Raw genomic sequence first — 26954 nt, forward strand, 5'->3', positions numbered from 1 at the left:
TGCTCGTAGCAAGTTTCATGACGCATACAAAGTTTCTCTCGGAGAAGGAGCCCTGGTCATTTTCAGTCTCTAATGAATCTTTTCATTGTTCCTCAAGTGTCAAAAGCAAAGATTAGCGGGAACTCGGAGCTGTATATTAAGAGTGGCAGCGATATCAACCTGACCTGCATCGTTCTGCAAACACCTGAACCACCGTCCTTCATTTATTGGTAAATCCCCTTAATATTTTTCCTTCGCGAAATGCCCATCGGCCTGGCTCGCACAGGGAGTAATGCTATTTGCTCTTTGTTCAAGGTACAAAGGTGAACACGTGATAAACTACAGTCAAAGGGGTGGAATTAGCGTCGTGACAGAGAAACAAACACGAACATCGCGTTTGCTGATTTCGAAAGCGCTACCCGCTGATTCGGGCAACTACACTTGCGCACCATCCACAGCGGAATCAGCCAGTGTCCTGGTCCACGTACTTAATGGTGGGTGAGTCGAGCGTAACGCTAATTTAGCCGCGCAACCAACGAAAAAGCACCTTTCAACGTATATTATTTGCAAAAAAAGAAACGTTTGGCGGACCAGGGAAAGCTTGCAAAGCTGCGCTTAGTCGAGTTTATTGGACGTTTGTGCATGTATATACACCTCTGGGGATATACAGGGAAATTATTACACTTTGATGGTTGGAATTAATTTCTTTTAAAATTCCACTTGGATATTTCTAATTATTCCAGCAACAGCACCGTTTAATTTTATCGAGAATAATATAAAGTCTATATGCATATATACACTGCAGCAATAAAAATAAGAAATTTTTCATTACGTCATCAATTGGCTCGGTCTCCTAGCTGCTCTCTCCAACTATAACGGGTGGCTTCATTGTTTTCGAAAGTTTGCGTTACTCGATCGCGAGAAAAGAAATGGTGAGAATGAGACGTCAGGAACAATATGAAAACAATGGGAGGCAGAGTCAGATAATGCCAGTTGTACTCGAGCGTTGTCGAGCGCGCACGATTTCAACAAGAGCGTAAGAAGAGTTCCTGCCAAGAAACGGGACGAAACTAATACAAAGCCATTACCAGGGGTTAACGATTTGCCGCAACGTAGCCACGCACCAAGATTTATTGTCTTCCCTCTCGCGGAGTGTAGTAAAAGGAAAAAAAATAGAAAGTAGAAAATGGAAAATAAAAAAAAGATAAAAATGAAAACAGAAGCCCGGGCGCGAAAGAGTCTTTCTCTCAGCCGCCAGCTTCGAGTTACTTCGAGAGGTCTGTTGCACAAAAGGTCCTACCCGGTCCATACCAGTCTCCGCTTCCGTTCTATTTATCTTTCCGGAGACTAAACTTTCAAAGGATTTTCACCCACCTCCTTTCATACTATATTCGCCCCCTCGCTTTCCTCCCCTCGCGTATATACCAAAGCCAGTCACCCCTCGAAAAACGTTTCATTAACAACAGCCTTCGCTAAATTTATATCGATAGTCCGACAAATCTCCCAATTTCCCAGTATTTCTCTCCAATTTCTCCGTGCTATTCACTTAAAAATAACAGTCGACATCCGATCTCTCGATTTTCCACTCCCGCACCTGTACACTTGATTTATCGATCGCTACTACCTCCGATCGACTAGCACCCTATTATGTGTGTGTGTATCTATAATAATAATTGAATATATCGCGAGGCGAAGCATCGACAATTACGGAACGTTGCGAACGGAATTATATATAATAATAGGTTTTCTCTGTTGCGCAGGGGAGCATCCAGCAGCGATGCAGCATGGCAACTCGAGCAACAGCGGGGCTGCCACGAGAACGCTGGCTCTTCTGCTCTTGCTGTTCCACGCAGGCTCATTTGCGAGGTGACTGATCACTCTCGAAACGGTGAACGCTCAAGAGTGAAGTTGGCGCGAGCAGCGGTGGGTGGGACTAATTTCTACTTGGTGCGAAACTTGCTAGGGGAAAAAGGTGGAAAAGAGTGAGGAAACACACATACACTTGTGCGGGACACGACGACGACGACGACGACGCGCGATCGAGCAGTCGCAGTACTCGCACTTTCAACCCGACGCGACGGCAGGGATGAAATAACAATAACGCTTAATAAGAATTAAGGGACCCTCTTACCAGCGAGTCTTCTAACTCCTTTATCAGCGGTCGCTGCGCGAGAGGCGGATCACACGTACACTTATCCAATCTCCTTAAAGGAGAAAGCGTTCAAGTTGGAGGATTACAACGTCGAGATTGCGGATTATGAATCTATATGAATGGGTATATATATATATAGGGAGAGAGAGAGTCGTGAAATATCAACGATTAAAGCTGCTCGCTGGAAATCGGCGCGGTGAACCGAAACCTTTGAAGAATTCACCATTGTCGTTACCACAAGTTTGCCCATTCGCTTCGGGGATTAAAAAGCGGAAGAGGATGGTATATACCACCATAGACTGTAATCATAGGATGAAAGAAAATACGTGGCGGTTTCTCCTCGGATCGGCCAACTGGAATGCATGTCAATCATATGTCCATTATAGATAAGTTGCGATGGAAATTTAATTAAATCTTCGTTTCTGCAATATGGACTACGCCCGGATGTATAGTTGTCTCCATCGTTATACTATATATATAGTATACAGATTCTGATCAATCGTGACGCAAACTTTAATGTAAATTCCAATGCACCTGGCTTTTTCTATCTAGACCTATAGGACTAAAGGAAATATTTCCAACGCGAAGAATCTCCTCGAGCGAGTGCTTTTTATATCCGATGGACGGATTAAATAGGTTTCTACCAGGAGCCGGAAGCCAATACCTACTCCTTCGAATAGCAACAAGAGAACCGTTCGTAATAGGAATGCTAATTTGTGAAAAGTGTGAGATAAATAAATCGCTCGGTGTTAGTTTGTATTTCTAACGAATAATTGATGATTATTCGTTTATCAGGCACGAATGACTGAAAATCACGCGTGTGCAATATACATGTAATATATAATAACATTGGGTGGGAGGGGGATGAGGAATAACAGCCCAAACACACACACACACAGGGCTGATCTATTTAAAGTCCTGCAATGTACGGGATGCCAACACAATCTGGTTTTAACTTGAGTTTTCATCGAACACACAAAGATCGCTTGTAGCACAAGACGCGAGCCCGTGTTTCTTTTATAATGTCAATCATGACTATTGGTTATAAAACCCATGTTTGTTTTCTAATGTCAATGATATTGTTATTATTAATCTGTGCTTCGAAACACAAAAGACTGCGTTATCATTGTTGAGTCGTTATATGAATTGTATAATAAATCATTCAATGGCATGATAAATCAATGTAAATATAGTGAAATGGCCATAAAAGAACCACATTAGTTATTTCCTTTTTAATCACCCAGACAAATTTTCCCAATTTTCTTTCGCTCTATTTTTTTTCTTTTCTGGTCTTAGCTTTATCGATATATAGTAATATATACTACTACTCGTAGTATATACCTTATAGTTATCAACGGTAGAAAAATATTACCTATGATGCGGCGATGGCAATGACGGCTACTCTGTCGGTAATATCACCCAATCTAATATATATATGTGTATGTCCCTTTTAGATTTCTGTTATTAATGTAAAACCGATACAATATTTCTGATCATCGATTGATTCATTTTTCAAATTATGGACAATTTTAGAGTTCAATGATTTGTAAAATTCGTGAATATAATAGAAATGAGAAATAAAAGAGAACAATAAGTTGCAGAACACATTTTACAGAAGAATATGTCTTTATTATTCTATAGAGATGGACGATATCAAATGTTTGATAGACATCGTAACGATTTATTAATATAGTAATATTTAAAGATAGACATTACTTTCTCTCTCTCTCTTCTCTCTCGTGCTTAGTTCAGTTTCTTTGTTCCTGTTGCAAGCAAACTGTACAAATAGTACTATTTCTCGTTATAATCACTGTATGTCTTTTATAAGATGTAACACTTGGATCACCCCAGAGTATGGAGCTAAGAATTCGTTTATCTCTGAAACTGCAGGAAATATATCAATTTTTTGTGCTAATCATCTCTCAGGATGCAATAGAGGAGATGCTTCAAGAAGATTCCATGAGAAAAATTGATATCTCTTATTTACGGAGATGAGCGTTTTCTTACCTCCGTATTTTGGATCGACTCAAGAGTTTCACAATAATACATACATCACATATTTAACATGCAAATCTTAAATGATTTGAAGATAGGAAATTAAATAGATTTGATTATATAGTATATAGATTTCTCTTTAAATCCATTAACAATCGTATGTCTATTATTTGTATATTCTTAATGCTTTAGTTTAAAAAAAGATATGAGCGGCAGAAACAGACACGCTATTCAAATTATTTTGATATGTTTTCTAGTTTAGTTTTTAAATATGTGAGATAAAAAATATTAACGATTCACGGTAACATTTCCATTAAACGAAATTATTTCTTCTGATGTCGAAATGCTTATACTATCGAGTATCTTTACAAAGAAAACCGGTAGTGTCTCGACAGCAAATACATGAGAAAAAACTGTCGAGACTAATTAACTCCCTTATACAGCACAAGTTTGTAAACGTATAATACTATATCCTTACAATAATCTTTAATAATTCATCATTATTTATTCACAACCAACTGATGATTTGTGATTGAGTAAACCATTAGCTTCATCTCCATTTTGAAAGACTATCAGAGCTTATTATTAATACAAACACTTATTTAGTAACAGGTTTCAGCTTCTTTTCATCGCGTATTGAATTTTAGAGACAAGCAGAAGCAGTTTTTTTAGAAATATCTTCACGGTATAAGCATCAACTTACGTCAATTAGTACTATAAAGAATCTCAAAGAAAACTCGTTTTTTTGTAGAGTATACTGGGACGAATCGTGACATTTTAATAGCCGGAATCTTTTTTCCTAAATCTAATATTATTAACAATTGCAAATAACAGAGAGAGAGAGAGAGTCCGACGACTGTATGACGTGGATACATCGAGATCAATAAAGCCCATCTACTATTAATTGTCAAACATTTGTAGCTGCAGATGCATTTCGATCATATGCATAAAAAAGTCATCATGTCACGAATAGCCCCAGTCTTCCCTATTTCTTGACTTTCGTTTTGATATAATAAGATCCTTCTCGTAACAATGAACGAGTCGTATTGAAAATTCTTAAAATCTATACAATTTTTTTGTACTAAACATAAATTATTTACAACTGAAGATGTCGATAATGTTGATCAATATTCGAATATATATTTAATTTCTCGAATTAAAGCATTAGTTATTTATCCATTAAAATCTCCTAATTAAACATTCACTTCTAGGATATCGCTATGTTCGACAGATACAAAGAAACATTTATCTGCGACCAGCCTTATATATCCCACAAAAGTATTTTAACCTGATGCACACATACACACAGTCATAAGTGGAACATACCAGATCACCGACAGTTTGAATTTTAACCAAATCAGTATGTACAATTAATGCTTGATAAATTCTTATGAGAAAGATATGCAAATTTCAGGCATAAGCGGGCACTTTCATATTCAGGCTTTAAGTTGACTCGTAGTTCATTTTCAGCTTTTACGTATATAATAGTTATTGCCTATTCTAATTCATAACAGTAGTTGTGTTATGCAAACTCGTTATGGGGGAGATACAATTATATTCTTGTAATAATTTTATGTGATTTTTTCTTTCTTTTTTTGGAAAATGGAATAAAACGGCATCGCGTTCTCACAGTTCTCAGTACTAGAGACTAAAAGTCATGGGATATCGAGCATAATTTCACATAAAGAAAAATTCACGATAGTACAAAAGTTTACAGTAAAATTGGAGCAAAAGCTGCTTAACAGGTTTACAAAATTTCATTGATTTTGGTATGCATTCTGTACAGTTAATCATTAACGCTTTCGACGAAAAATGCACACTTTCTTCAGTAATATAATCAACAATAAAACTTTGGTAACCATAAAAAAGCATTGGACACGTGTCTGTAACATTTTTCATAGAAATGTCTCGCGATGCAACTACTCCATAAAGTTTCTTACGATATCTAAAGGGTAGAAATATAGTACAAGCACAAATTTCAACAAGTCGCAATGTTAATTTGACAAGGACAAAATTTTTGTAGTATGGCACTAATGTGTCTATGAAAATTTCAGCAATAAATAAAACAAAAATATGTATAATAGACGTTTTTAATATAATAACAATTATTAGGCTTTGATATTGACTGATGAATTCTCAATTACCTAATTTGCTAAAGTATTTCTTTGTTTAGTTATTTGATTTTTTTTCTTTTTTTTTGCAGTTTTTAAATTTTTTCTTTAATTTGCTCAATGCTTAATATATACTTATACACAGATCAGTATGCAATATTAATTCGCGCAGTGAACGATAGTAGAAAATTCTGTCATTGAATGCATTTATGACGTAATGCAAATGCATGAATACATAGCAAGAAAACAGAAAAGATCGGAAGACATTTCTAAGAGGTTCCCAGTTTTTTTTAGTCTTTTGAATGTCATCTACATCATGACTCTCGAACTCCTCTTCTTCTTTCAGAAGCATTAAATGATAAAAGTTGTTTACATAGGTACGTGCTACAAACTAATGATTGTCAATCTGTTCAAACAGATCTTTTCAGAATAAGTAGTAAATTAAGTTTCATATAGTATTATATCGGCTTAAGTTCACTTTATATGTATAATAGTGAACTGAAGCCATCCCCTGTAATAATAAATGCAACTTGAGCACATTTATTTGAGCATTATGATGGAACGTCTATTCAAATATTTTCATTATCAATCTGAACATCGAAACTAAATAAATAGTTAGAATCTTTCTTTCAGTGCTTGAAGGAAACTATTACGGTTTTTCTTCTCACATGTTTATAATAATATTCTTGAAATTAAAATATATAGGTACTACATTATATTATTATATTGGATTACGACGATGATTAAATTTTGTAAATGGTACACGTAGAAATCGTAATTAGTGCCATTGTTTATCAAATATACATTAAAGCACATATATGAAAATTTTAATAGATTAGAAACCTTCGAGAAGTTTTTGTTTCAGGTAATAGCAAGTATTTAAATCAGTTTTAGCAAACATTAAGTTTGGCACATGAATGATTGCGATAGCACTTATCAAGTAACAGTTTCATATCATGGATGAATTATATGTGTAACTATTGATTAACATCTACGGAAAAGAGATTGTGAAATAAACAGCTGATACGCTTTTGTGCAGGATATAACAGCGGTACAATTTTAAACGATCTTTAAATATTTCATATCCTATATTCTAATTATTGGCTTAATACCAATCTACGAGATCGCAAATAATTCAAAGATTTACCATCGACCAATATCCATATCCTTCAGAGTCCAGAATGGGTGCGAACACTTATTGTGTAGAATGATTTTCGATGAAATTGAAAGTTTGCCTAACAGGTTATAATTTATCAAACGCTGTGGAGAAATTTTGTATCTTGTATTTAAGTTGCAGAAAACCTGTTGTCTACTTTCTTATCGGGATTATTTAAACTTTATAGAATAGTGCCAACATTTTTAATGTCATTTTTTATATGGTAGATATCACATTTTGAAGACTTTAATGACTTCTAGTATACTATATTATATGGATAAAGTTCCAGTGTGTATAGTTATTAAACTTTATGAATTATTTATATTTCTCTTTTAAGCGAAGCATTTCAGTAACAATCAATCAATCAATATATATATATAGAGGGAGAGTAGAATTCAGTTGTGGAGTAGGAGCTTGATCGAAGCTACTAGTGCTTAAAGGCGTTGAGTAAATTTGACTCAATTCCAGTATTTACTTGTAGAAATAATTGTGGCACGATTTGTCGAGTTTTTAAATTACCTGATGGACGAATAGTATTCTCCAGAGCCACGATCAGAGATGGCAACAACGATTCACGATGTAAACGTGAATTATCAGAGAGGCTTAGTCTATAGATATTGGATGTTTTCTTAGTTTATGTTTAGATGTACCTTTGTGTGTGTGTGTCTGTGCTTTGAAGGATTCATAAAATATAGTAAGAATGATTATAGATCTATAGAAATGTTGGAAGACCAAGCGATTCACTTGATAGACGTTTGGCTGATGGTTGATGGTAAGCCGACCAAACCCGAGCTACTTAATCTCGAAGTTCTCGGCTCGATTTCTAAAGACAGCCGATACAGATCTTTCTCGTTTAGATGTAGAGATGTATCTAGCAGGTAATTCGTAACTTTACGTATCAGCTCGATCTTGTACGGAGTTTGCTGGAAGTGGCGTATCTCACGGATCACATGAGCTATCTGTAAGGAGAAGCGGAGGAAGAATAAGAAAAAGGAAGATTTCTAACCCCGAAAGAGCTCGTTTACGATAAATTATCATGCATCACTTACCATTCGCATTTTTGAAAAGTTCAGTAAGCCATCCTCCGTAAAGTTTGGCGTTCCTTCCTCGATGAAGGAAAGATCGGTCAGATAAAGACCCAAATAAGGTATGCAAGGAGGATCGCACCTGTGCAGGGCATCCCTCAGATTTCTGAAGCGTCCATCCGACGACACTATATTTTGCAGTCTTTCGATATTCTGCTTCGTCTAAAAATTCAACCGTACAAGAATATTCAAAAAGTTCCTCTTATGCATTCCCTAATTGCACGCATTGAGAAACAAAATCCTTCAAATCAATTGAATCCTTTTTTTACTGCTCTGACAAAGAAATAATCAGTAGAATTAATTAGAAAATTGGTTAGTTCAATTATGCATCGTTTATTACAATGAGAAATGCTTAACTGAAGAAAATTTTTGCTTGTTTTATTTTACTGCAGAATATTTGCTTTTACGAGAGAAGAAAAAAATGCTTAGTTGTTTCGAAGAAATTTTTGTCCGTGTGCACTGTCCAAAAGTAAGTATACCATACCGTTTTCGACACTTTCTCCCAAGTCTTTTTGAGTCTATAGACGCTACTGTTTGTGAATGCTGCACAAATCTGTAGTACCCCGTTGTAATTGTGGAGTACCCTGCTGATATCAGCCACTGCAGTCCACTTCTCGATAGCGGCCACTCTCGAGGACATATTGGACCTTCTGACGATCTCCGAGACCACCAATTGGGACACTTGGTTGAATCTCTTGGTCATTAGAAGTATGTGAGGTGCCCTCGTCGCTTTATCGTTTTTCATCCAAGCCTGACCGAGGAACTCCCTTAAACGCAATAACCACCAGAGAAGGCTTAAAATTCTGCCAATAATCACATTGGAACGCTCGACTATTGCTGCATATACATGCACATATATAGTATATATATATATATATATACATACTCGCTGGCGATCGACACAAAAATCTGGTGATCCAAGTACGTCATCTGCTCGGCAATTTCCAGTGCTGACAAGGTCTCGATACTCTCCCTGCTTTGCACCTGCGAATAATACAAATTTGCAGGACATTTTTAGCAAAGCTTACCAACGACCTCGCGAGGACTCACCGTGGGTGGGTTTAGTAATTTTTTCAAGTCCACGCGATTGCTCTCGCTCTCCTCCTTGCTGATGAGTCGCAAAAGCTGAGTGGCTGCTTTGTGCTCGGCCGGAAGTAGATTGGGACTGTATATGATGTCCTCGAGGAACTCTATGGTCATGCTCTTGAGTTTCTCGTCCAATTCAAAGTCCTGGGCGTGTTTGGATACCCAGTGCCGAAGGACGTTAAGGACACGCATGGTGGCTGCCGTCGACATTACGGATTCCTTCCGTCGATTCTTTTCTCGACAGGAATTGCTGCGATTGTTCTCATCGCTGAAACTACACCTTCCTGATACCTTGTCCGGTGGATTGCTCGAGGCGGAAGTTGCAATGGCGAACGCAGTGGCCGCTGTAGAAGTGCTGCTCCTATATAGTATACCCATCGAAATATCTTGATTATATATTCTAAGAGAGTTTCCTTCGGACTAGCCGTACGAGCTTTCCACGCAACAATGCTATTCTAATCGACTCGAAACTATTCTACGCCATTCATGTCAGTGAACACTCAAATGCTAATTTGTGCTCCAAATCCCCCCTCCCCATTTTTCCTAAAGCTTCGGAATTCAATCTATAAAGAAGACATTTTTCCTCCTTCGTTCTATATCGATATAACCAACTTTGCTATATGCTCCGAATATATAGGTAATCATCTTAGTCTCCCTTCTGAGTCTCTGCGCTAATGCCTCGTTTCAGATCTAATAATAACGAGCCAATAATAAAACTCAGATATAATTATCATACGCATCGCACGGGCCTAAAAGATTATCCATCGGAAAATAATGTATTCATGCAGAAATAATGCAAGTTAACTATCTGGATATAATTGCATAAACCTTCGATGCCATCGTTCAGATCGATTCTGATTGGTCGATGAAATAAATCAAAATCGCAGGAGGAAGGATGGACGAAAGTGTACGTGCTTTGGAAGGCCAAGAAGGGGCCATGCAGTACACTCATCAATCGACGCATGCAATTCTATATGGTAAGAGGTATATATATACACATATAATGTACATTACATACGTGTAACGCCAAGTACTTACCAGACGGATTCAGGTCCAAAACTATGAATGACGCAAGACAACATATGAAATTATGTTTATTGAATCAACAACGGAGCTATGTTTGCTTGGAAAAAAGTTTCATGCATCTCAACGCTCGACACTACTTCTCTCACGTGTTTCCTTCGAGTAGCACGCGCTACAGATATAACTTCTCGTTTCTAAATCTTATATATCACAATTGACAGAAAGTTTACTTGTTCAACACTTAATTACACAATCAACAATAATAAATCCTGCAAACATCTTTCTTGGCAGATCAATATTTGTCAGAGACACAAAGTTAAGGTATAAGAATGCATCAAGCGTCCGGCAAGCCTCAGACACGCCGACGCTTGGTCTGCATATTCATATCTATAATTGGGAGTTGAGAAAAAGAAGAATTTTTAACGGTTGCACGGATATCAAAAGACTTGTTCCATTTATTTTCTTTTTGTCACATGCCACAGTTGAATCAATATCGTTCAGAAGGAATAAAGAATTTAAAATATTAGAGTATAGTTTATATTACAAATAAGTGAATTAGCCATATATTATTTACATGTATTTTATGGGTAAGAGTGGGATTCTTTGGTGGAAAGGATCATTTGTATATGACCTATAAAAGCTGTAGCTATAATAGTAAATTTTATGTTTGTCTGTTTTTTTTTTTGTTTTTTTTTTGTTTTTTTTTTTTGTTTTTTTTTTTTTTTTAATAAAAATTACATAAAAGACCAATGACGGTTCATGAAAACTACGATAATAGTATATGAGATCAATAACAGTGTCCATGCTTAATAAAGTCGTTTTTACGACACTCAGCATTCAATAGCAAAAATCGAAATGGAAAGGAGAAGAGACGAACTGCCGGTACATTCTGTAATTGCAATGATCGATCTCTGCCCGTATTCCTGCGAGTACGAAGACAATGAAATTAGCACTTTTATAAATAAGAATGAAAGAAACGATTGATATGGTCGCAGACTGAGCTACCCACACTGTTCCTCGATAATAGATATACATAATTGATAGGCTTGAATATGTTGGATATTAAGAAGGGATGGATGGTAAGAAAAGGGTAGAGAGAGAGAGAGTTAACGAACCTCCGATGACTCTGACGAAAGCTTGTGATGACCACACCGGCTTTACTGGAGGCTTGAAAGCCGTCGTGCTGTGAGCCACCTTGCATCGCCGATGAAGAAACGTCAGTCTCTTGAAAGGATCTTCTGCTCATCCAGTAGCTCTTCGTGGTACAGAGAAAAGAAATAATTCTTGTTGAGAGGTATCAGCTGCGATGTGAAACTTTTTGTCAAGTGAGCAAAAAATCCTACCCCTGTCATAGTTGATATCGAGCTACTCCTGCCAGTCGACGAGGGTGGTGCAGAAGCGATGGAAGCTCTGTGCAGCTCGCTCTGATATTGCTGAAATTTGCGCTGATAAATCGTTTGCGCTGCACGCGGCACTTCCCTCTCGCTGCTGCTCGCTTTACACTCCTCCGATAGAAGCAAACTTTTCGCAAACACGTTCGATTTCGGTGATTTTGGCGATGGCGATGGAGACGGTGATCGCGACTGCAATCGTGATCCAGACGGGGATGACGTTTGTTGACACTCGCTATAAGTGAACTGCTTCTCTGTAAAAAGAAAAACAAAATAATCATAATAAAAGCTGCAGACAGCGAGTTTTGTCTTAGGACAAAGAATTATAAGTATAATTGCCTTCTATAAATCGAGGCTCCGTTGCAATCGGCGTTGTGTCGGTATCCTCGGATACAGTGCGAGATATAGAAGCATCTTGTGGACCATGATCGGATCCTGATCCGGTGGACCCTACCAAAGTCACCGAACTTAGATTGCTCGGCGAGGATGGTGCGCTGATCAAAGTGGCATCTGGAATTAGCGATAAACATCATGAAGGATCGAAGAAACTCGCGCCTCGATTCGTATTTTCGTAATACCTGTCAAGGTCTCCGAGCTTGAGGAAACTGCAATGACCTTGGGTATCGTTAGGTGTCGACCATTATCAGCCTTCCCAGCTTGATCCTTCCGCGAATCAGTTCTTTTCACTGCTGATGGAGTACCCCTTTGCTCTTCGTCTCTCACGGTTTCATCCGAACCTCGCATCAAGGTCTCGTGCTTCGTTATCGAGGGTGTCTCCGGTGTGGCTTCCACCTGCTGCTCCTCGTCCACTAAAATTCAATCGTAACGATCTAGTCATTGCTGTGTCCAAAAATTAACTGCGATTATTTATAACGAAGAATAACATTTTACATTTCTTACAACCCTGTCGCCAGTGAGTTTTGCTATTGTACATTGCAGAGGACTCTCGGCTCTCACTGATCTCGGATCCATATCCTGATACGATGGTACACACAATAATAAATAAAGCTGTCATTATAACATTATATGAAAATCGTATATATAGGAGACATTATTGAAAAGAGTACCGTACCAGAAACCGAGCTGGCTCCACTGGTTCTTCGCGGCGAAGCGCTGCTCCTCCTTCGTGAGTCTAAATGAACGTGCAAATCGCCAGTGACTCCAAGAGCGTCCAATGATCTACGTGCGAAAAAGAGTGATTAAAATATTTCTGAAAATGAGAACAAATCTTCGATCGGCACTTACACCAATGAACCGGTAGGAAGCTGTGCATCCGGTGGCTCTGCCTCGTAAAAAACCTTCTTTAGGGCCTCGAGAACAGTAACGCCGTCCGTGAAGACGCGATAGGTTAAGAGGAAGGTATTGAGAAAGTCGATACTGAGGAATCGAAGATCTGTTAAACGTTGCAGAAGACGCTCGGGGGTGGCGTAACGAATCTGGGGCACTTTGCAGGAGTTCAATGTTCTGCTAAACCTGATGTCAACGTCGTCCTTAAAAAGTTTCGGATCGTTGCGAATCGATTGGGGCATCGTCACCGAGCTCGTGTCCGATAACGAGCCATGCAGCAAATCATTAAAATGCACGTTGTCCATGCACTGACTTATGTCGCTTATCCAGGCTGCCTTTTCCTGTAAGAAAGATTAACCACCATTTAATATATAAGTAATTAATTCTATGGTATATATAATCGAAGCTTCTCTAATTCTATATACCACTCACTTGTATAGTAGGTGCCACTAGATGAACGGAAATTTGAGGTCCACCGGATTTCAAGTCGAATCTAATCTTGAAATCTCGATTTTGCGTTCCACCGATGCACACTCCACTGGCCTCGCTCAAGCTTGTTACTAAACAAAGAGAAACAAATGAATAAACGTGTATGTCACTTGAGCAAAATTTTATTTTGAAAAATTATGATAAAGTACCATCGTCGTCGGTGTTTGATTGGTCACTGGGGTCTTCGATGAGAACAGCGTCAGACAGTGGAATTTTTCCAATTAGCGGTACCAAATTTAAACGACCATCATCGTCGGATTGACGAGTAGCAAGGATCAAATGATTGGAGAACAAAAAGCACTGTCTCAGTGCTTCCTTCTCACTTGCAATTTTATTACCAAACGTTGCGCTTAATCTACTGCGAGCACCGCGTGGTTTATCCAAAATTTGAATGAGGGTACCTGTAAGGATTCAGTGTTGTGAGAGATCCCTTTATTTTCAATGCAGTCACTTCATAGAATTTTGCATCGACCGGCTTACCTTGTCGAACAAATACTTGATTCACGTCTAATAATATATCACAGCCCTCTATGATCATCCTCTCAACGGCCAAATTTTTTCTCAAGTTTTCAGTCTCGCTGACCTGAAACAACAACAAAATACGACGATCGGTCATGTGGCAGAATTTTTGTCATTCTTTCTTATCGAATAAATCGTCGAGCAGACAACCTCGTCGTGCATCTGCCTAGATAAATCTTCCAATTGCTGCGCAGCATTTTGCAAACTTTTTCGCTCGACGTGATCGTAAGGGGTGTGAGCTAGGAGCTCGTGAAGAGTGATGATATACCTTGGAATCTGAAAGAGATTGTTTCCAATCAGAATTTGCAATTGTGTGATATTGATATTACGTACGAAGTATCTAAAGAAAAGAAAACAACACCTGATGCATAGGATAGGTGAGAAAAGTTTCCAAGGATCGACCATGACAGGCAGATTTGTTCTCCAACCGATTGAGCAAAGCTGCAAACGGTGGTGAAGATTGCTTGCACGCTGTTAGAACTTGAAGGCTGTAGTGATGATTGCGTACATATTCTTGATAAATCGTCAGCATTGGCAACAGCATGTCAAATAAATCACCTGTAAAGTACAATAATAATATAGAAATAAATAAAAATGATGGAGCATTCCATCGACATTATAGTATATCCATACCCAAGACTAAAGTTGGCCAGCTTTCCATGCGTGAGGTTAAACCTTTGAGGAAGATCTGATGCAGAAAGAGAACGGTCTCGCTGTTTAAGAATATACTGTTGACGTCTTCGTGACTGCACGGTGGTTTCTTTGAGCTCGCAGCCATTTTGAACGGCCTGAGAAAGCAGCTGACCAGAATCTCCATCTGTTCCTTGTATTCCTCCTCGGCTTCGACCATTTGAAATACCAAGCTGCGAATATATTTTCCAAAGAAAGCATCGTTAAGATTGTTCTTGAGGAGGTACAATAAGACACTTGCATATATGTATATATATATAAATATATGCTATAAAATTGTAGATATACCTATTGCGTTTCCTCATGCTCTCGGCGTGAGGACTCTTTATGTATTGCTCGACTATTTGCTTCCAGCGTCTGCGACAAAGCCAGCCGCGAAAGAAGCTCTGAACTTTTTTGATCTTCTGCATCTCGATCGAACCTTCGCCGATCTCGCGAAAATCGCGCGTCAGCGTCTCTGCGTCGCCCATTGACTTTTGTCTGCCTAAGACCGAAGACTTTGAGCTCAAGGTTGCCGTTCCTTGGGACATGGCACGTTGCATGGCTGGCCTTCTGACGAATGGGACGTGTGGCACGGACGGTCTCAGTTCCTTCTTCAAAGCACACAACTGATGCCCATGCGGACAGAAGGACAAGAATTAATTTATAATTTCGCCCCCCCCCCCCCTCTTATCACTCAATATTATATATAGTCTTGTACCTCGGTACGAAGCTTTTTTATCTCCGTAGCAAGTTCCTCGCATTCTTGCATGTATTGCCATTTGGCTGTCTTCTCGCTCTCGACAATTTGAAGCAAGTGCAAATGTTTCTGTTCCAGCTCCTCTTTCTGCAGCAACATTTTATTGAAGCTAAAATAAATGGTTAATGCAAAAATTAATGATAATAATCCTCCCTGTTTCGTCCACCATCAGCAATGTTCTATCCAATCCTCGTTGCTTACCTTGCTTCCTTTATCGCATCTATCCACATCTTGCATTCTGTTTCAGTAGCTGCTTTCAATTCGTACTGACGTTGATTTTCTCTCCTGTACGATATGGCAAAACAATGCTGAAAAAATCAATCCTTTTGAAGCTTGTTCAATTTTAAATAGTATTTGGTTTGAACCTTGTGTGAGAAATAGATAGTTGTTGTTCATGGTAAATAGTATTTAATTTAACACTATTTCTACCACGATTTTGTGTTTACTTATTACGACCAAAAGATGTCTTATTTAGATCCAGAATGAGGCGAAAGAAAATGATACGTCTAAATATTTAAAGTAAACAACTATTGCAGCATAAAAATTCGAAAGAGTAATCGAGCAAAAATGATTAAACCCAGAAAAATATTTAAAGTTAAAATTGTTAAGGGTGTCTTTCGACACCTTTGGTAGAAATAGTGTTAATTGTAATTATTGGAAGGATAACATTGGTTCGTATCTTTCTCAATATTGATATATTCATATACCAAATGTCAATACATACTTTTATAAAGCATACCTGCTTGTCCAATTCTTTGCCTTTAGCAGTAATAAGTCGATCGCAGTAACAACCTTCTAGTAAAACTACACCGCTTGGTCGAGAACACGAATCATTCTCGTAATAGAACAGTAGATTCTGCAACAAGAAGATAATTCCTGCCAATCTCATATATTGCTCCGAAAAAAAATATCCCTCTTTATCAAACGATCTTCGCGATTCTTTGTCACTTGATTTTCGTCGAATTACCAATTCCCTGTACGTTTTTATTCGAACAGTTAAAGTAATAGTAAGGCAATTTTTTGATGATCCATGAAAATATTGCATACGATAATCTTATTATTGTATTCTATTTGGTCGTGATTGCAGAAATAACTGACATAGCAGAAAATTTAGATCGTGCATTGTGCCTTTTTCCCTCTCTGTATACTCCAAATATTTAGATTGGTTATTGATTTCTTGCAAAGATAACAAGAGAGGAAGAGTGAATCGAAAAATATGAACGAGGTAGCAGGACCATAATAAGAGAAAGTCAAAGGTTGGGCAGTAACGGTTGAAGGAGAATAGAAATTGAGAGAGGCAGGAGTGAAGAACAGATAAGATTATAGAAAAGGGATGAAATATATATCTTTATTGAATTTTTACATAGTAGCAAAATCTATAAAGTAGGTACATTGAATACAAATCATATAGAAAAGACAGCGAAAGAACGAAAGAGTTAAGTGTAATATATAAATGCTTTCAGTAAAATATGAAATCCTGTGGTAGTACCAGTGAAAATATTCTTATGCGTTTATAAAAATCAATTTTCATGTCTCTAGTCGTAATAGGAAGCTGGGCTAGCAGAGCCATCTGGGTTCGAAAAGGAGCCTTAACTGGCGGGCTAAATTTGAAATATATTTTCAATCGATACATCTGATAGGTCTTGCAAAGCTATTAATAAACGTTTGTCGTGGTAAAATCACACAATGATAATTACAACGACAGCAAGGTATATAAATTGTTGCAAATCAAAATGTGCGAATCATTGTAACAGAGATTAATTTTTATTTTCTTTTCTCCATAAATATGTCATTTTGACACAATTCTTTATTAATCTTGTTCTTTTGCTATTATTATACTAGTGTTGTTGTTATAACAATCACTGGAGCTCGACAATTGATTTTGAGAATAAGATGTGTGTTATGCTCGAATAGCTGCCATTGCATCAGTGGTCAAAGGAGGCGTTCTGCTGGCTGTGGGAAAAATATCCTATTGACCGCGCGAAATAGCCAAACAAGGTAAGTAGTTACACACATGCGTGTGTGCGCGTATGATTGATTCTCGAGAACAGGCAGGATAGGCAAGCGGACGTACGGACACACACATGTATATAGAGACACTGTATAAGAGAGAGAGAGAGAGAGAGAGAGAGAGACTAAAGAGACAGGCAGGCAGGCAGGCAGATTGTAGCGGAAGGACGGAGATGCAAAGAGAACCAAGTGCGAGATATAGATAAGTCTATCAACTCAATTTTTTCTAAAACTACTTAGACCGTTGACAATGAATAACATGGCTCACCTGATACAAAATAAACCAACGCAATTGCCATTTCGCCGAGTCCGCAGTTCTTTTGTGCAAATATCCACTTTTCGAATGATCGTAATGAGCTCTTTCCGACAACATCACCAACTGAGAGTCATTTACCCTAACTGAAATTTAGAAAAATTAATAGTTTTATCCAGTATATATTCACTTTTCTATTCTTCTCTTTCTCGCCCAACTTACCGGTTCTTTGCATCTTGGGACTCAGCATGGTCGAAATATTATTAACTTTAGGCTACTATCCTTTAAGTCTCAGGATTATATTGATTGTCCGGGGTATCTTATGTACTTGTTGCGAATCAACCTATGTGCATTATGTACACGATTACTGTAAAATCTCTCTCAGCCCTCTCTTCTATCTTCGTAACATCGTTGTAACGAAGAAGCTTTGCGTCAGTTCCTCCACCTAATGTTACATCGATATAACCTATATTAATCACAAATTCTGTTAAAAAATTCCCGCGATTTTTATTTTCAAATCTTCTTGTACCGAATTGTGTTTGCAAAATTGATTGGTAGATAATATGTGCCCGCTTTTGTATTTTTAATGAGACAATCGTATCGCAATTTGTCACCACAGTGATCATTCGAATAAGAAGAAACATTTTAACGCGTGGATTTTTTGTTAACTAGCTAATAGCATTTATCACGTTTCAGTGATTGTTCGTTTTCTTAAATCTCAAAACGCTAGAAACGTCGAGCAGTAATATTGTTCGAATAATATAATAAACAATGAGAGGTGCGAGCAACAAGTATAATTAGAGCGAGTCAGAAAAAATGTCGATCGTCTGAATCGTGTTGCGAAAATTTCCAAAAGAAGCGTCAAGTTTTCGAGATGACGATTAAAGTAAGACAAACTTTTCGGGAGCATCGAGATAAAATAATAACGCACGAAATACTCCCGCAGTGTTGCTATATGATTCAACAGGGATGATAATTTTCAAATGACACTCTCGACGTTCTTTCAAGGACGAAAAATTTGCGTAATTGTATAATGAGAATGCAGAGAGATGAAGAAAGACGATCCAAAAGTTGATGATTCCTCGAATATTACCTACCAGCATGATCGACACTGCCATATCGCGTTATCGCACAAGCAACACTTGTAGCACCAGCAGCACTAGCAGGAGCAGCACTGCCAGCACTGCCCACTGGCATGAAATTCAGCCGTTCAGCCTCCTCTCGACTCTCACCCTGCTCACCCTTGACCGCGCGTTACATCTCCCCCGTGCGTCATTTGAAAACAGGAGGAGCGCACCTCGAAAACTCCAATCAACTTGACGTTGGCGAATCTTCCCGAAGCCTCTCTCTCTCTTTCTCTCTCTCTCTCCCTCTATGCCCCTGAAGCAGCCGAAGCAGTCGAAGCTCCCTGCAGTCGAGTCATTCCCGAGTCGGATGGTCCAATCCAGAGAAATTCACATCCGGCGAAGGAACCATAAGAGTTTCGGAGAGACGCAGTGTATATATGTATCTCCTCTACTGATGTAAGATTCGCTCTCGTGAGAAACTCGAGATGACGTTTCCACGGTTACTTGGTTCGATAAATATGGACGGCAGCGAGAAGCGTGGAAAATTTCCAGGATTCGGGAGAAACGAGCAGAATTGTCGGAGCATTTTTGGGGGCTCTACTCCCAGAGCGGCTCTCTTCCTCTCTCTGCTGGATTTTCGAGGAGAAAGTAGCAGCGACAGGGAGAGACTGATGAGCGGGTGGGAAAACTCGGAGGGAGATATTGTATATATATATATATATATAGTCTATAGATTGACCTCGCGTGCAGGAAGAGATTAAAGTTCCTTGCGATACGCCGATACGCAGCACGGCTACCTCGACTGCTGCTGCTTCTGCCGTTAGTTTGCTGCTGTAGATGCTACTCAGTGCTGCGTTATGGTGCCGATAAGAAAGACACTCGAGCCTCGAGCTTCAAGGTGAGAGCGAGGGACGGGGTTTCGGGGCTTTCGCAGCATCGCAGCTACGAGTGTCGACTACATGGCTTGCGTTGCGCCACTTGCGCCGCCCTATCAGCGCGCAATGCGCAACCCTCCGCTCCAAAAAACCACCCCCAGGAGAGAACGCCGATCCCCTCGTCTTATACTCTCCTGTTACATTTTACCTTGGACGAACCAACAGAATCCCATCCGGACAAAATCCTTCCCCGTTCTATATAATTTATAGTCTTTTTGCCTTTTTGTCGCCTGCATCCTAACTGCTCGGTTCAGTTTTAGATATATAACGCCAATCTTGGTCAATTTTCTTTGTACCTTCTCTCCGACGTCCTTGTAGAACTTGCACCATTTATCCATGCACTGATAAATAATGCTGATGTTATTTAATATATGATCAAACTATTTTTATCAATCACTGAAATACATCTTTCTCGTTGCAGGTGTTACTTTGGTACCGAAGGCTAAAATAATTAAGTGTGAATGCAAATCTTATATAGTTTTATACAAGGTGTGTAAATCGATCCTTTTATCCGATTTATCAGATTCCAAGTTATCGGTATTGTTTCTAAAACTTATTTTTTCACCTCAAAATATAATTTCTTTCGCACGTACTAATATTTTACTATATACTATAAATTATATAACTTAACCAAGGTGTCGTCTTATTAATGTTAATTGAGACTAAAAAATTAAAAGTTTTATTATAACCATATGCTAAAATGCCATAAACGATACATTCCATTCGCAAAACACATTTTGCATATATATATATATATATATATATATATATATATATATATTGGTGTATTTACACTAAAAGAATTATTAAAAGAATTGGAAAGAAAGTAAGAACTTTTTAAAAGTGTATTCCGTTTATTTTAAAAGAGGCGGAAATAAACACGTATTATCTTTTGATTCGTCGCGACTCAAATTCTGTTCGGAAACATGTATATAACTTTTATTTGCATTGTAATCACGAACCGCGCGCTTTCGAAACATAAGAAAGGAAATTTTAGTAGAGAATATTAAAGATGCCCTTGCTTTTATAATAATGATACTGTCAATTGTTTCATATAAGAATTAATTGATTGTGATATGTGTGTGTGTGCGTGTGTGTATTTTACAACGCGTGCAGTATTCGATTTCGGAACACACCGAAAATTTGTTGTATATACTACTTGTATACATATGTACATATGTAGAATGTGTGGACTGACGTTCCACTGAGTTCCACGGTTCCATTGGTTCCACAATCCAGTTGGATGGTTGTGGATATTTGGATTGCTTGGATTGGATGAATGCAAATACAATGGAATATGGATAATATACTTCAGTTTCATAAGTTCGATATCTCTCTCTCTCTTTCTCTCTTTCTCTCTTTCTCTTTATCCACCCTAAAGAGATGCGTATTTAGATGTACATATCCACATAAAGAAAAATTAGATATATTGTCCAACCAAGCTACGTTACTATAGTTGCTGAAGGCTGTAGCTGGAGCTGGCGTAAGTGGCGTAACTACTGTTGCTCACTTTACAGCTGTTGTGTCGATGAGAAACAGCTAAAAACCTGCAGTCGAATAATTATTAAGTGACGTTATTTGTAAATTGATCAGTGGTCGTGTCAGAAAGAACGAAATTTGCTCGATCGAATAGTAATAAATTTAATAGAACGAAAAGATGAGAGAAGCTGGTATAATGGTCATTAGCACAGCGCTAACCTGCGCTGTTATTGGGAATGCCTATTACCAAAGAAAACAATTCTATCCGACTGTTGTTCACATAACTAAATCTAATCCCAGTATGACTGTAAGTTGTTAAATGACTGTGTTAAACACTTGAAAGCATTGTTTATTTATTAAGCATTCTTTCTAGGTAATTTACGCACAAGGATTGATCCTTGTATTCATGATAAACACATTTCTTAGGAAGATATTTTTTGGTACACTTAGGGATGCTGAATTAGAAGTAAGTGAGATACTAAAACTGTGATTACTTTATGGAAAGAATGCACTTACTATCCTGTTCCATACTTGCAGCATTTAATAGAAAAAGTATGGTATGCAGTGACGGAGACCTGTTTAGCTTTCACATTATTCAGAGATGATTTCAGTCCAAAATTTATAGCATTGTTTACTCTTCTTTTATTTCTAAAATCTTTTCATTGGTTAGCAGAGGAGCGTGTTGATTATGTAAGTTCTCTTTGAAGATATATAAAGAATATTGTTTTAAATTAAATAAATCTAATTTAATAAATTCTATTGTGCTTGTAGATGGAAAGAAGTCCTGTCATAACGTGGCTGTTTCACTTAAGATTAGGGACATTGTTAATACTCTTATTTACCATAAATCTAACTATGATTCATTATGCTTATAATACAACTGCTATGAAAGGTCCATCTGTACAGCTTGTATTTGGCTTTGAATATACTATATTATTAACAGTGGTCTTTAACATTTGCGTCAAGTATATACTTCACACGATAGACCTACATAGTGAAAATCCTTGGGACAATAAGCTTGTGTTTTTATTATATACAGAATTAATTATTGCTTCACTAAAGGTATGAATTATTATGTACGATATTTTATTAAAAATGGAATTAGCTGGTTTTTGAATAATCTTTAATTTGCCTATTTTTAATTTTAGGTCATCTTATATGTTGCCTTTGTAACATTAATGATAAAATTGTTTACTTTTCCATTATTTGCACTTCGACCAATGTATTTTACAATGCGAAATTTCAAGAAAGCATTCCATGATATAATAATGTCTCGAAGAGCAATCAGAAATATGAATACTCTCTATCCAGATGCAACTCCTGAAGAGCTGGCTGCAGCTGACAATGTTTGCATAATTTGCAGGTGAAAAAATTATTTATACAAATAGTACAATTGATGAAAGAGTAATTTAAAAGCTGTGTATTAAAAGGAATTTCTATAAATTATAGGGAAGAAATGGTAGGAGCTAGTAAAAAACTACCATGTAATCATATTTTCCACACTGCATGCCTTCGTTCTTGGTTCCAACGTCAGCAGACCTGTCCAACATGTAGGTTAAATATTTTAAGACCAAACAATGCAGGTACCAGGCAACCAAATCAGCAACAAGGAGCTCCAGCTCCTCAGCCTGCACAAGCAGCTGGGGTAAATCCTCTTGGTAAAATAAGAAGGATATAATATTTTCAATAAAGCTTTTATAGCATAGCTACAAAGCCAGTTAGTTTAAACATTTTTTGTATCGTTTAATACAGGCCAAGCCTTTCAATTACCCGCTTTTTGGGCAGGTGTACAAGCTGCACCTGGTGCAGCACCCCAGCGAGCTCAAGGTCAAAATAACACCCCGAATCCGCCTATAAATCCATTTCAGAATTTGCCTTCTAATGGAATGCCTATATTCACCTCCCCCTTTTCTCCTGTAATACCTTTACCACCAATTCCTACACCACCACCTAACCTGACAGAACTCTCTGAAAATGAGCTAAGGGCAATGGAAGGTAATTTGAGGCAAGCAGTTGAGGCAAGGATGCAAATATTGCAAAGAGTTCAACTTTTATTGGATGCAGCCAATACAATGATGAATCAATATCAAGCAGCAGCAGCCACCGCCAAGTAAGCAATATTTTTAAAGTTATTTCATATAAAAACTATATACAACATAATTATTCAAAACTTTACATTAAATATTATGTAATGACTATTTTAGCATACCTAGGCCAACAATAAATATTAATGGAGATAAAACAGCTACTACATCCAGAGAAGGTGATGGATTAAATTATAAAGGCGCATCTAGTTCGAGAAGTAATGAATACTCACAAACAGAGAGTGAAGTAAATAGTGCTACTGCAAATATGTCTAATGAGAACAAAACACTGTCTTCCAGCGCAAATAATAATAAAGTGCCATCGGAAGCAGCAAGCAGTAGCATAACAGATTCTTCGAATGAACAAGAAATTGTAAGAAGACGTAGATTACAAAAATTTATGGCACAGGCACCAACAGAATAATTAATTTGTACATTGCATTGTAAACTTGAATATATCACAATCTATGATTCATAGTTAACATTGGTCTTTTTAAATCATAAATTAAAAAAAAAAGAATAACTGTCTCACAAAAGTGACTTCTATACTCTTTTAATAATTATGTTATTAATAAAAACATTCTTTTTATTTATATTATATTCTCAACTTAAGTTCTATTAAGAAATATATGATAATTATTGTTTTGTTAAAAAGCTTTCATTTTGTTTGTTATCTACAAATTGTTTTAATAATTATGTTCTAAACGCAATTCTTCAAATATATAATACATCTGTTTAAAGATTACCTCACTGGAAAATGCAAAAATTGAGTTTTTAGCAACTTTTAATAAATTTGTATGCTTTTTACAGGTATTATTTTATTATTTGTTCAACATTTGTAAAGTAGGTAAAATAATATGATAGAAATAGATCAAAGTTTAAAAACCATAAAAGAGACTATTAAATAATTGAATATTATTTTACAATAAATCAAGAACATAAATGTAAGTTGCTTTGCACGTAAAAATTTCTCTTTCAATGACTTTTAATGTTTCAGCGGCAAAGCGTATTGTAATTATCAATTTTAAAATTTTTAAACTTTGACTTAATTTTAAACATAAATCAGTCGAAAAAACTCACTGCATTAATAAGATGGTTTAGAATATAGCTCCCTAAATTTTTGGCTTTCGAGTTGTCTTTCAGAGTTATATAGAAGAGTCGAAAGTCTGGAGTGTCTCGACTCGGGACAGTCGGGACTCATGTTTACCAGATACAATCTACACATATTTACTATTATACGAAGAACACGATTCAATTTAGGACATTCCATAATTCCATCTGATATTTACAATGCTTCAATTTGTATAACGTGTCATACAATCTATATATTTAAGAACGTTGGAAACATGAAATGAAATGCGTATCATTAGTATGTCTAATATTACTCCTAGACTTCTCGGTCTCGAAATGATGACAGCAAATACATTGATTGATTAACAGTTTTTCGCATAAAAGGAATTATGGTTCTAGATACATAGGACCGTGCTGTGGATCCGTGCATCGAACCCGTTTTTCATTATTTGTAGCCTTGATTGAACTAAAACAGTAATAGAAACACAAGCTTGGCAGCGATGTGGACGTGTGGACCCCGATGGGATGGGCCCAATGGCCCCAATGTCAGTAATGTCACCGCCCACCGGTGGTCGGCGGTAGTCACCGGCAGTCACCGGTACGGTCAGTAGCTTGTATCGTATGGTGAGAAGTGTGAGAACACTGAGAACGTGAGGAGAGAGGGTGGCCGGCCAGCAGTGGTGCGCGAGCGTGAACTTCGCGAAAATTTGGATAAATTCTGCTTTATCTGTTGCTGTTAAGTGGCCGGCGGCAATGGCCGCTACCGAGTACCGATAAGGATAACAACAGTAGTAGCAACTATAGCAAGACTGCAAGCGTAAGATACCAGCACTTTCGACGGCTTCGTCGGCTTCCACGTGAGTCGTAACGTAACCGTCGTAACACTCGTAACCCATAGTGTAAAACTAAATATGAGACACATAACACACTTAAGTTCTTTACTTACATAAAATTGAAGAATGTTTATCTTGAGAGATAATATTTCTGACAAATAATGCACATATTATTATTTATTATAACTTTAGTTAGCAAAAAAAAATTGTATAATAATGTATTGGATTTTTGGAAGGCCCTTATTTTTGTGCGGAGGCAGTTTAATTAGCAGTAAATATGATGTGCCTCCTGTAATTAAGAGTGATGATGATTATAGTATAGATACCGGTTTTGAGAGATTAAAACGCCTATTTTTTTCCGAGTATGTATTATGTTTTTGTACCAAGTTAGAAAAATCTAGCAGTATTGAGACAATTCTCTCATTTTAATTCTTACAGTGATCCAAAGGATAGTACATTGAGGCATGTAATTCTTAATTCTTCCACACTTGTGTTTTTTGTAACTGGCATTTCAGGTGGAATTAAAGGGTCTCGCTTCTGTACTCAAGACTTTAAAGAGTTTAATCAAGCCACAAAATTTCTGAGTCATTCGGATGCAATTAAAGACATGCATATTTACTGTTTTGGAAAGTTTGCTAAGGGTTGTGTAAAATATAGTATACTTCCATCATTGTTTACTTTGTCTTACCTGTAAGCAATTATAAGGCATTCATTAATTATTTAAATATCATTAACTATTAACTGAACAAAAAATTTTTAATTTAAATTTACATAGGACTGCATCTATATGCATATATACTTATCGAGGACACTCTGGAATGATAGAATATTCTTTAGCTTTTTCAACTTTAGGAGCTCTATTTAAATCACATCTGGGCCTTCGAGGTGCAATCTCAGGTGGAGTTTTTGGTCTAGCTTTTGGAACTTTACATGGCTTGATAGCTAACACTTGTAATTTAACATACAATGATCTGAAAGAAAGATTGCAATATTTAAGGAGGAAAGATGACAAGTAAGATACTTTATACCACCTTAAGGGCTAGTTTTTGTATCTATTTGTAAAAGTTACAAACTAGTATATATAAATTCTAATAATTCAATTTAAAGATTTACCAAATAGATAAATACATCAAGAATTTTACTAATAGGTGGAATAGCCAATCTTAAATATAGGATAAATGATAATAGATGTACTTAGTGTGAAGTATCTGATAGAAATAATGAATAAACTTTGTCATTGCAGGAAGAGAAGGAAACAGTATCAGTCAAAACATATAAAGCCAGAAAATATAACACCAGAGAATATAACAACAGAAATGATGAATGCTTCCTTATTGGGAGACCAAGAAAATGAGTAGAAACATAATTTTATTATAGATTATTGTTGTAATAAGAAATTATTAATTCTAAAATGTAGATTGAGATTATAAAATTAAGAGCTATGATAATAGCTAATCTCTCTCTGCTTACCAATTTTATTATCATTTCAACAATGATATATAATTGTAGTACACACAAAA

General features: G+C 37.1%; 4 protein-coding genes across 9 annotated transcripts in view; 3 read left to right on the forward strand and 1 right to left on the reverse strand.

Annotated features, from left to right (window-relative positions):
- LOC136772160 (transmembrane and immunoglobulin domain-containing protein 1-like) overlaps window positions 1–3640 on the forward strand; it is an 81373-nt gene extending 77733 nt beyond the window's left edge. For all 5 annotated transcript variants that reach the window (XM_066724926.1, XM_066724929.1, XM_066724928.1 and 2 more), the window contains 3 exons: window positions 98–209; window positions 295–473; window positions 1740–3640. In XM_066724926.1, the coding sequence (XP_066581023.1) occupies window positions 98–209; window positions 295–473; window positions 1740–1849 (401 nt within the window). In that variant the 3' untranslated portion in view covers window positions 1850–3640. The remainder of the gene's footprint in view (window positions 1–97; window positions 210–294; window positions 474–1739) is intronic.
- A 6-nt stretch (window positions 3641–3646) lies between these two features.
- LOC136772159 (ras-specific guanine nucleotide-releasing factor 2-like) lies at window positions 3647–19201 on the reverse strand. Its single transcript, XM_066724925.1, has 26 exons — window positions 19063–19201; window positions 18188–18410; window positions 17981–18111; window positions 16427–16558; window positions 15904–16010; window positions 15664–15811; window positions 15252–15571; window positions 14907–15136; window positions 14635–14831; window positions 14424–14549; window positions 14235–14337; window positions 13904–14155; window positions 13698–13825; window positions 13224–13606; window positions 13051–13157; window positions 12870–12953; window positions 12557–12787; window positions 12318–12488; window positions 11931–12232; window positions 11703–11842; window positions 10603–10623; window positions 9529–9925; window positions 9365–9462; window positions 8963–9245; window positions 8443–8640; window positions 3647–8352 (listed from the first exon to the last, which is right to left on the reverse strand). Exons 2-26 carry the CDS (start codon window positions 18213–18215, stop codon window positions 8134–8136), a joined length of 4536 nt encoding a protein of 1511 aa, XP_066581022.1. The 5' UTR covers window positions 18216–18410; window positions 19063–19201; the 3' UTR covers window positions 3647–8133.
- A 2034-nt stretch (window positions 19202–21235) lies between these two features.
- Window positions 21236–24123, forward strand: sip3 (septin interacting protein 3). 2 transcript variants are annotated; one of them, XM_066746793.1, is made up of 8 exons: window positions 21236–21753; window positions 21820–21912; window positions 21984–22136; window positions 22218–22508; window positions 22595–22809; window positions 22896–23104; window positions 23232–23556; window positions 23651–24123. In XM_066746793.1, the coding sequence occupies exons 1-8, from the start codon at window positions 21625–21627 to the stop codon at window positions 23952–23954; spliced, it is 1719 nt and encodes a 572-aa protein (XP_066602890.1). In that variant the 5' UTR covers window positions 21236–21624; the 3' UTR covers window positions 23955–24123. The 2 variants fall into 2 exon arrangements, with proteins under 2 accessions (XP_066602890.1, XP_066602889.1); XM_066746792.1 differs by having other exon boundaries at window positions 21250–21753; window positions 23199–23556.
- Window positions 24124–25470: 1347 nt separating this feature from the next.
- On the forward strand, window positions 25471–26952 carry 140up (RPII140-upstream gene protein). Its single transcript, XM_066746796.1, has 4 exons — window positions 25471–25796; window positions 25873–26124; window positions 26210–26446; window positions 26678–26952. Exons 1-4 carry the CDS (start codon window positions 25651–25653, stop codon window positions 26790–26792), a joined length of 750 nt encoding a protein of 249 aa, XP_066602893.1. The 5' UTR covers window positions 25471–25650; the 3' UTR covers window positions 26793–26952.
- Window positions 26953–26954: the final 2 nt, after the last annotated feature.

The sequence above is a fragment of the Prorops nasuta genome, unplaced genomic scaffold, assembly GCF_024137725.1.
Source record: "Prorops nasuta isolate Cenicafe-Biocafe unplaced genomic scaffold, Cenicafe_Pnas_1.2 PNAS00003, whole genome shotgun sequence".
Taxonomy (NCBI): Eukaryota; Metazoa; Arthropoda; class Insecta; order Hymenoptera; family Bethylidae; genus Prorops; species Prorops nasuta.

Excerpts from the sequence above, each read along its gene's own strand:
- LOC136772159 (XM_066724925.1), bottom strand. The coding sequence starts at position 18,215 with ATGCTGAGTCCCAAGATGCAAAGAACCG. Across the intron at positions 12,788-12,869 it reads GCGACAGGGTTGTAAGAAAT|TGGACGAGGAGCAGCAGGTG; the intron begins GTAAAATGTTAT and ends ATTGAATTTTAG. Across the intron at positions 11,843-11,930 it reads CGATATCAACTATGACAGGG|AGCTACTGGATGAGCAGAAG; the intron begins GTAGGATTTTTT and ends TGTACCACGAAG.
- sip3 (XM_066746792.1), top strand. The coding sequence starts at position 21,625 with ATGAGAGAAGCTGGTATAATGGTCATTAGCACAGCGCTAACCTGCGCT. Across the intron at positions 22,509-22,594 it reads TAATTATTGCTTCACTAAAG|GTCATCTTATATGTTGCCTT; the intron begins GTATGAATTATT and ends TTTTAATTTTAG. Across the intron at positions 23,557-23,650 it reads GCAGCAGCAGCCACCGCCAA|CATACCTAGGCCAACAATAA; the intron begins GTAAGCAATATT and ends TGACTATTTTAG.
- 140up (XM_066746796.1), top strand. The coding sequence starts at position 25,651 with ATGTATTGGATTTTTGGAAGGCCCTTATTTTTGTGCGGAGGCAGTTTA. Across the intron at positions 25,797-25,872 it reads AAACGCCTATTTTTTTCCGA|TGATCCAAAGGATAGTACAT; the intron begins GTATGTATTATG and ends TAATTCTTACAG. Across the intron at positions 26,125-26,209 it reads TTGTTTACTTTGTCTTACCT|GACTGCATCTATATGCATAT; the intron begins GTAAGCAATTAT and ends AAATTTACATAG.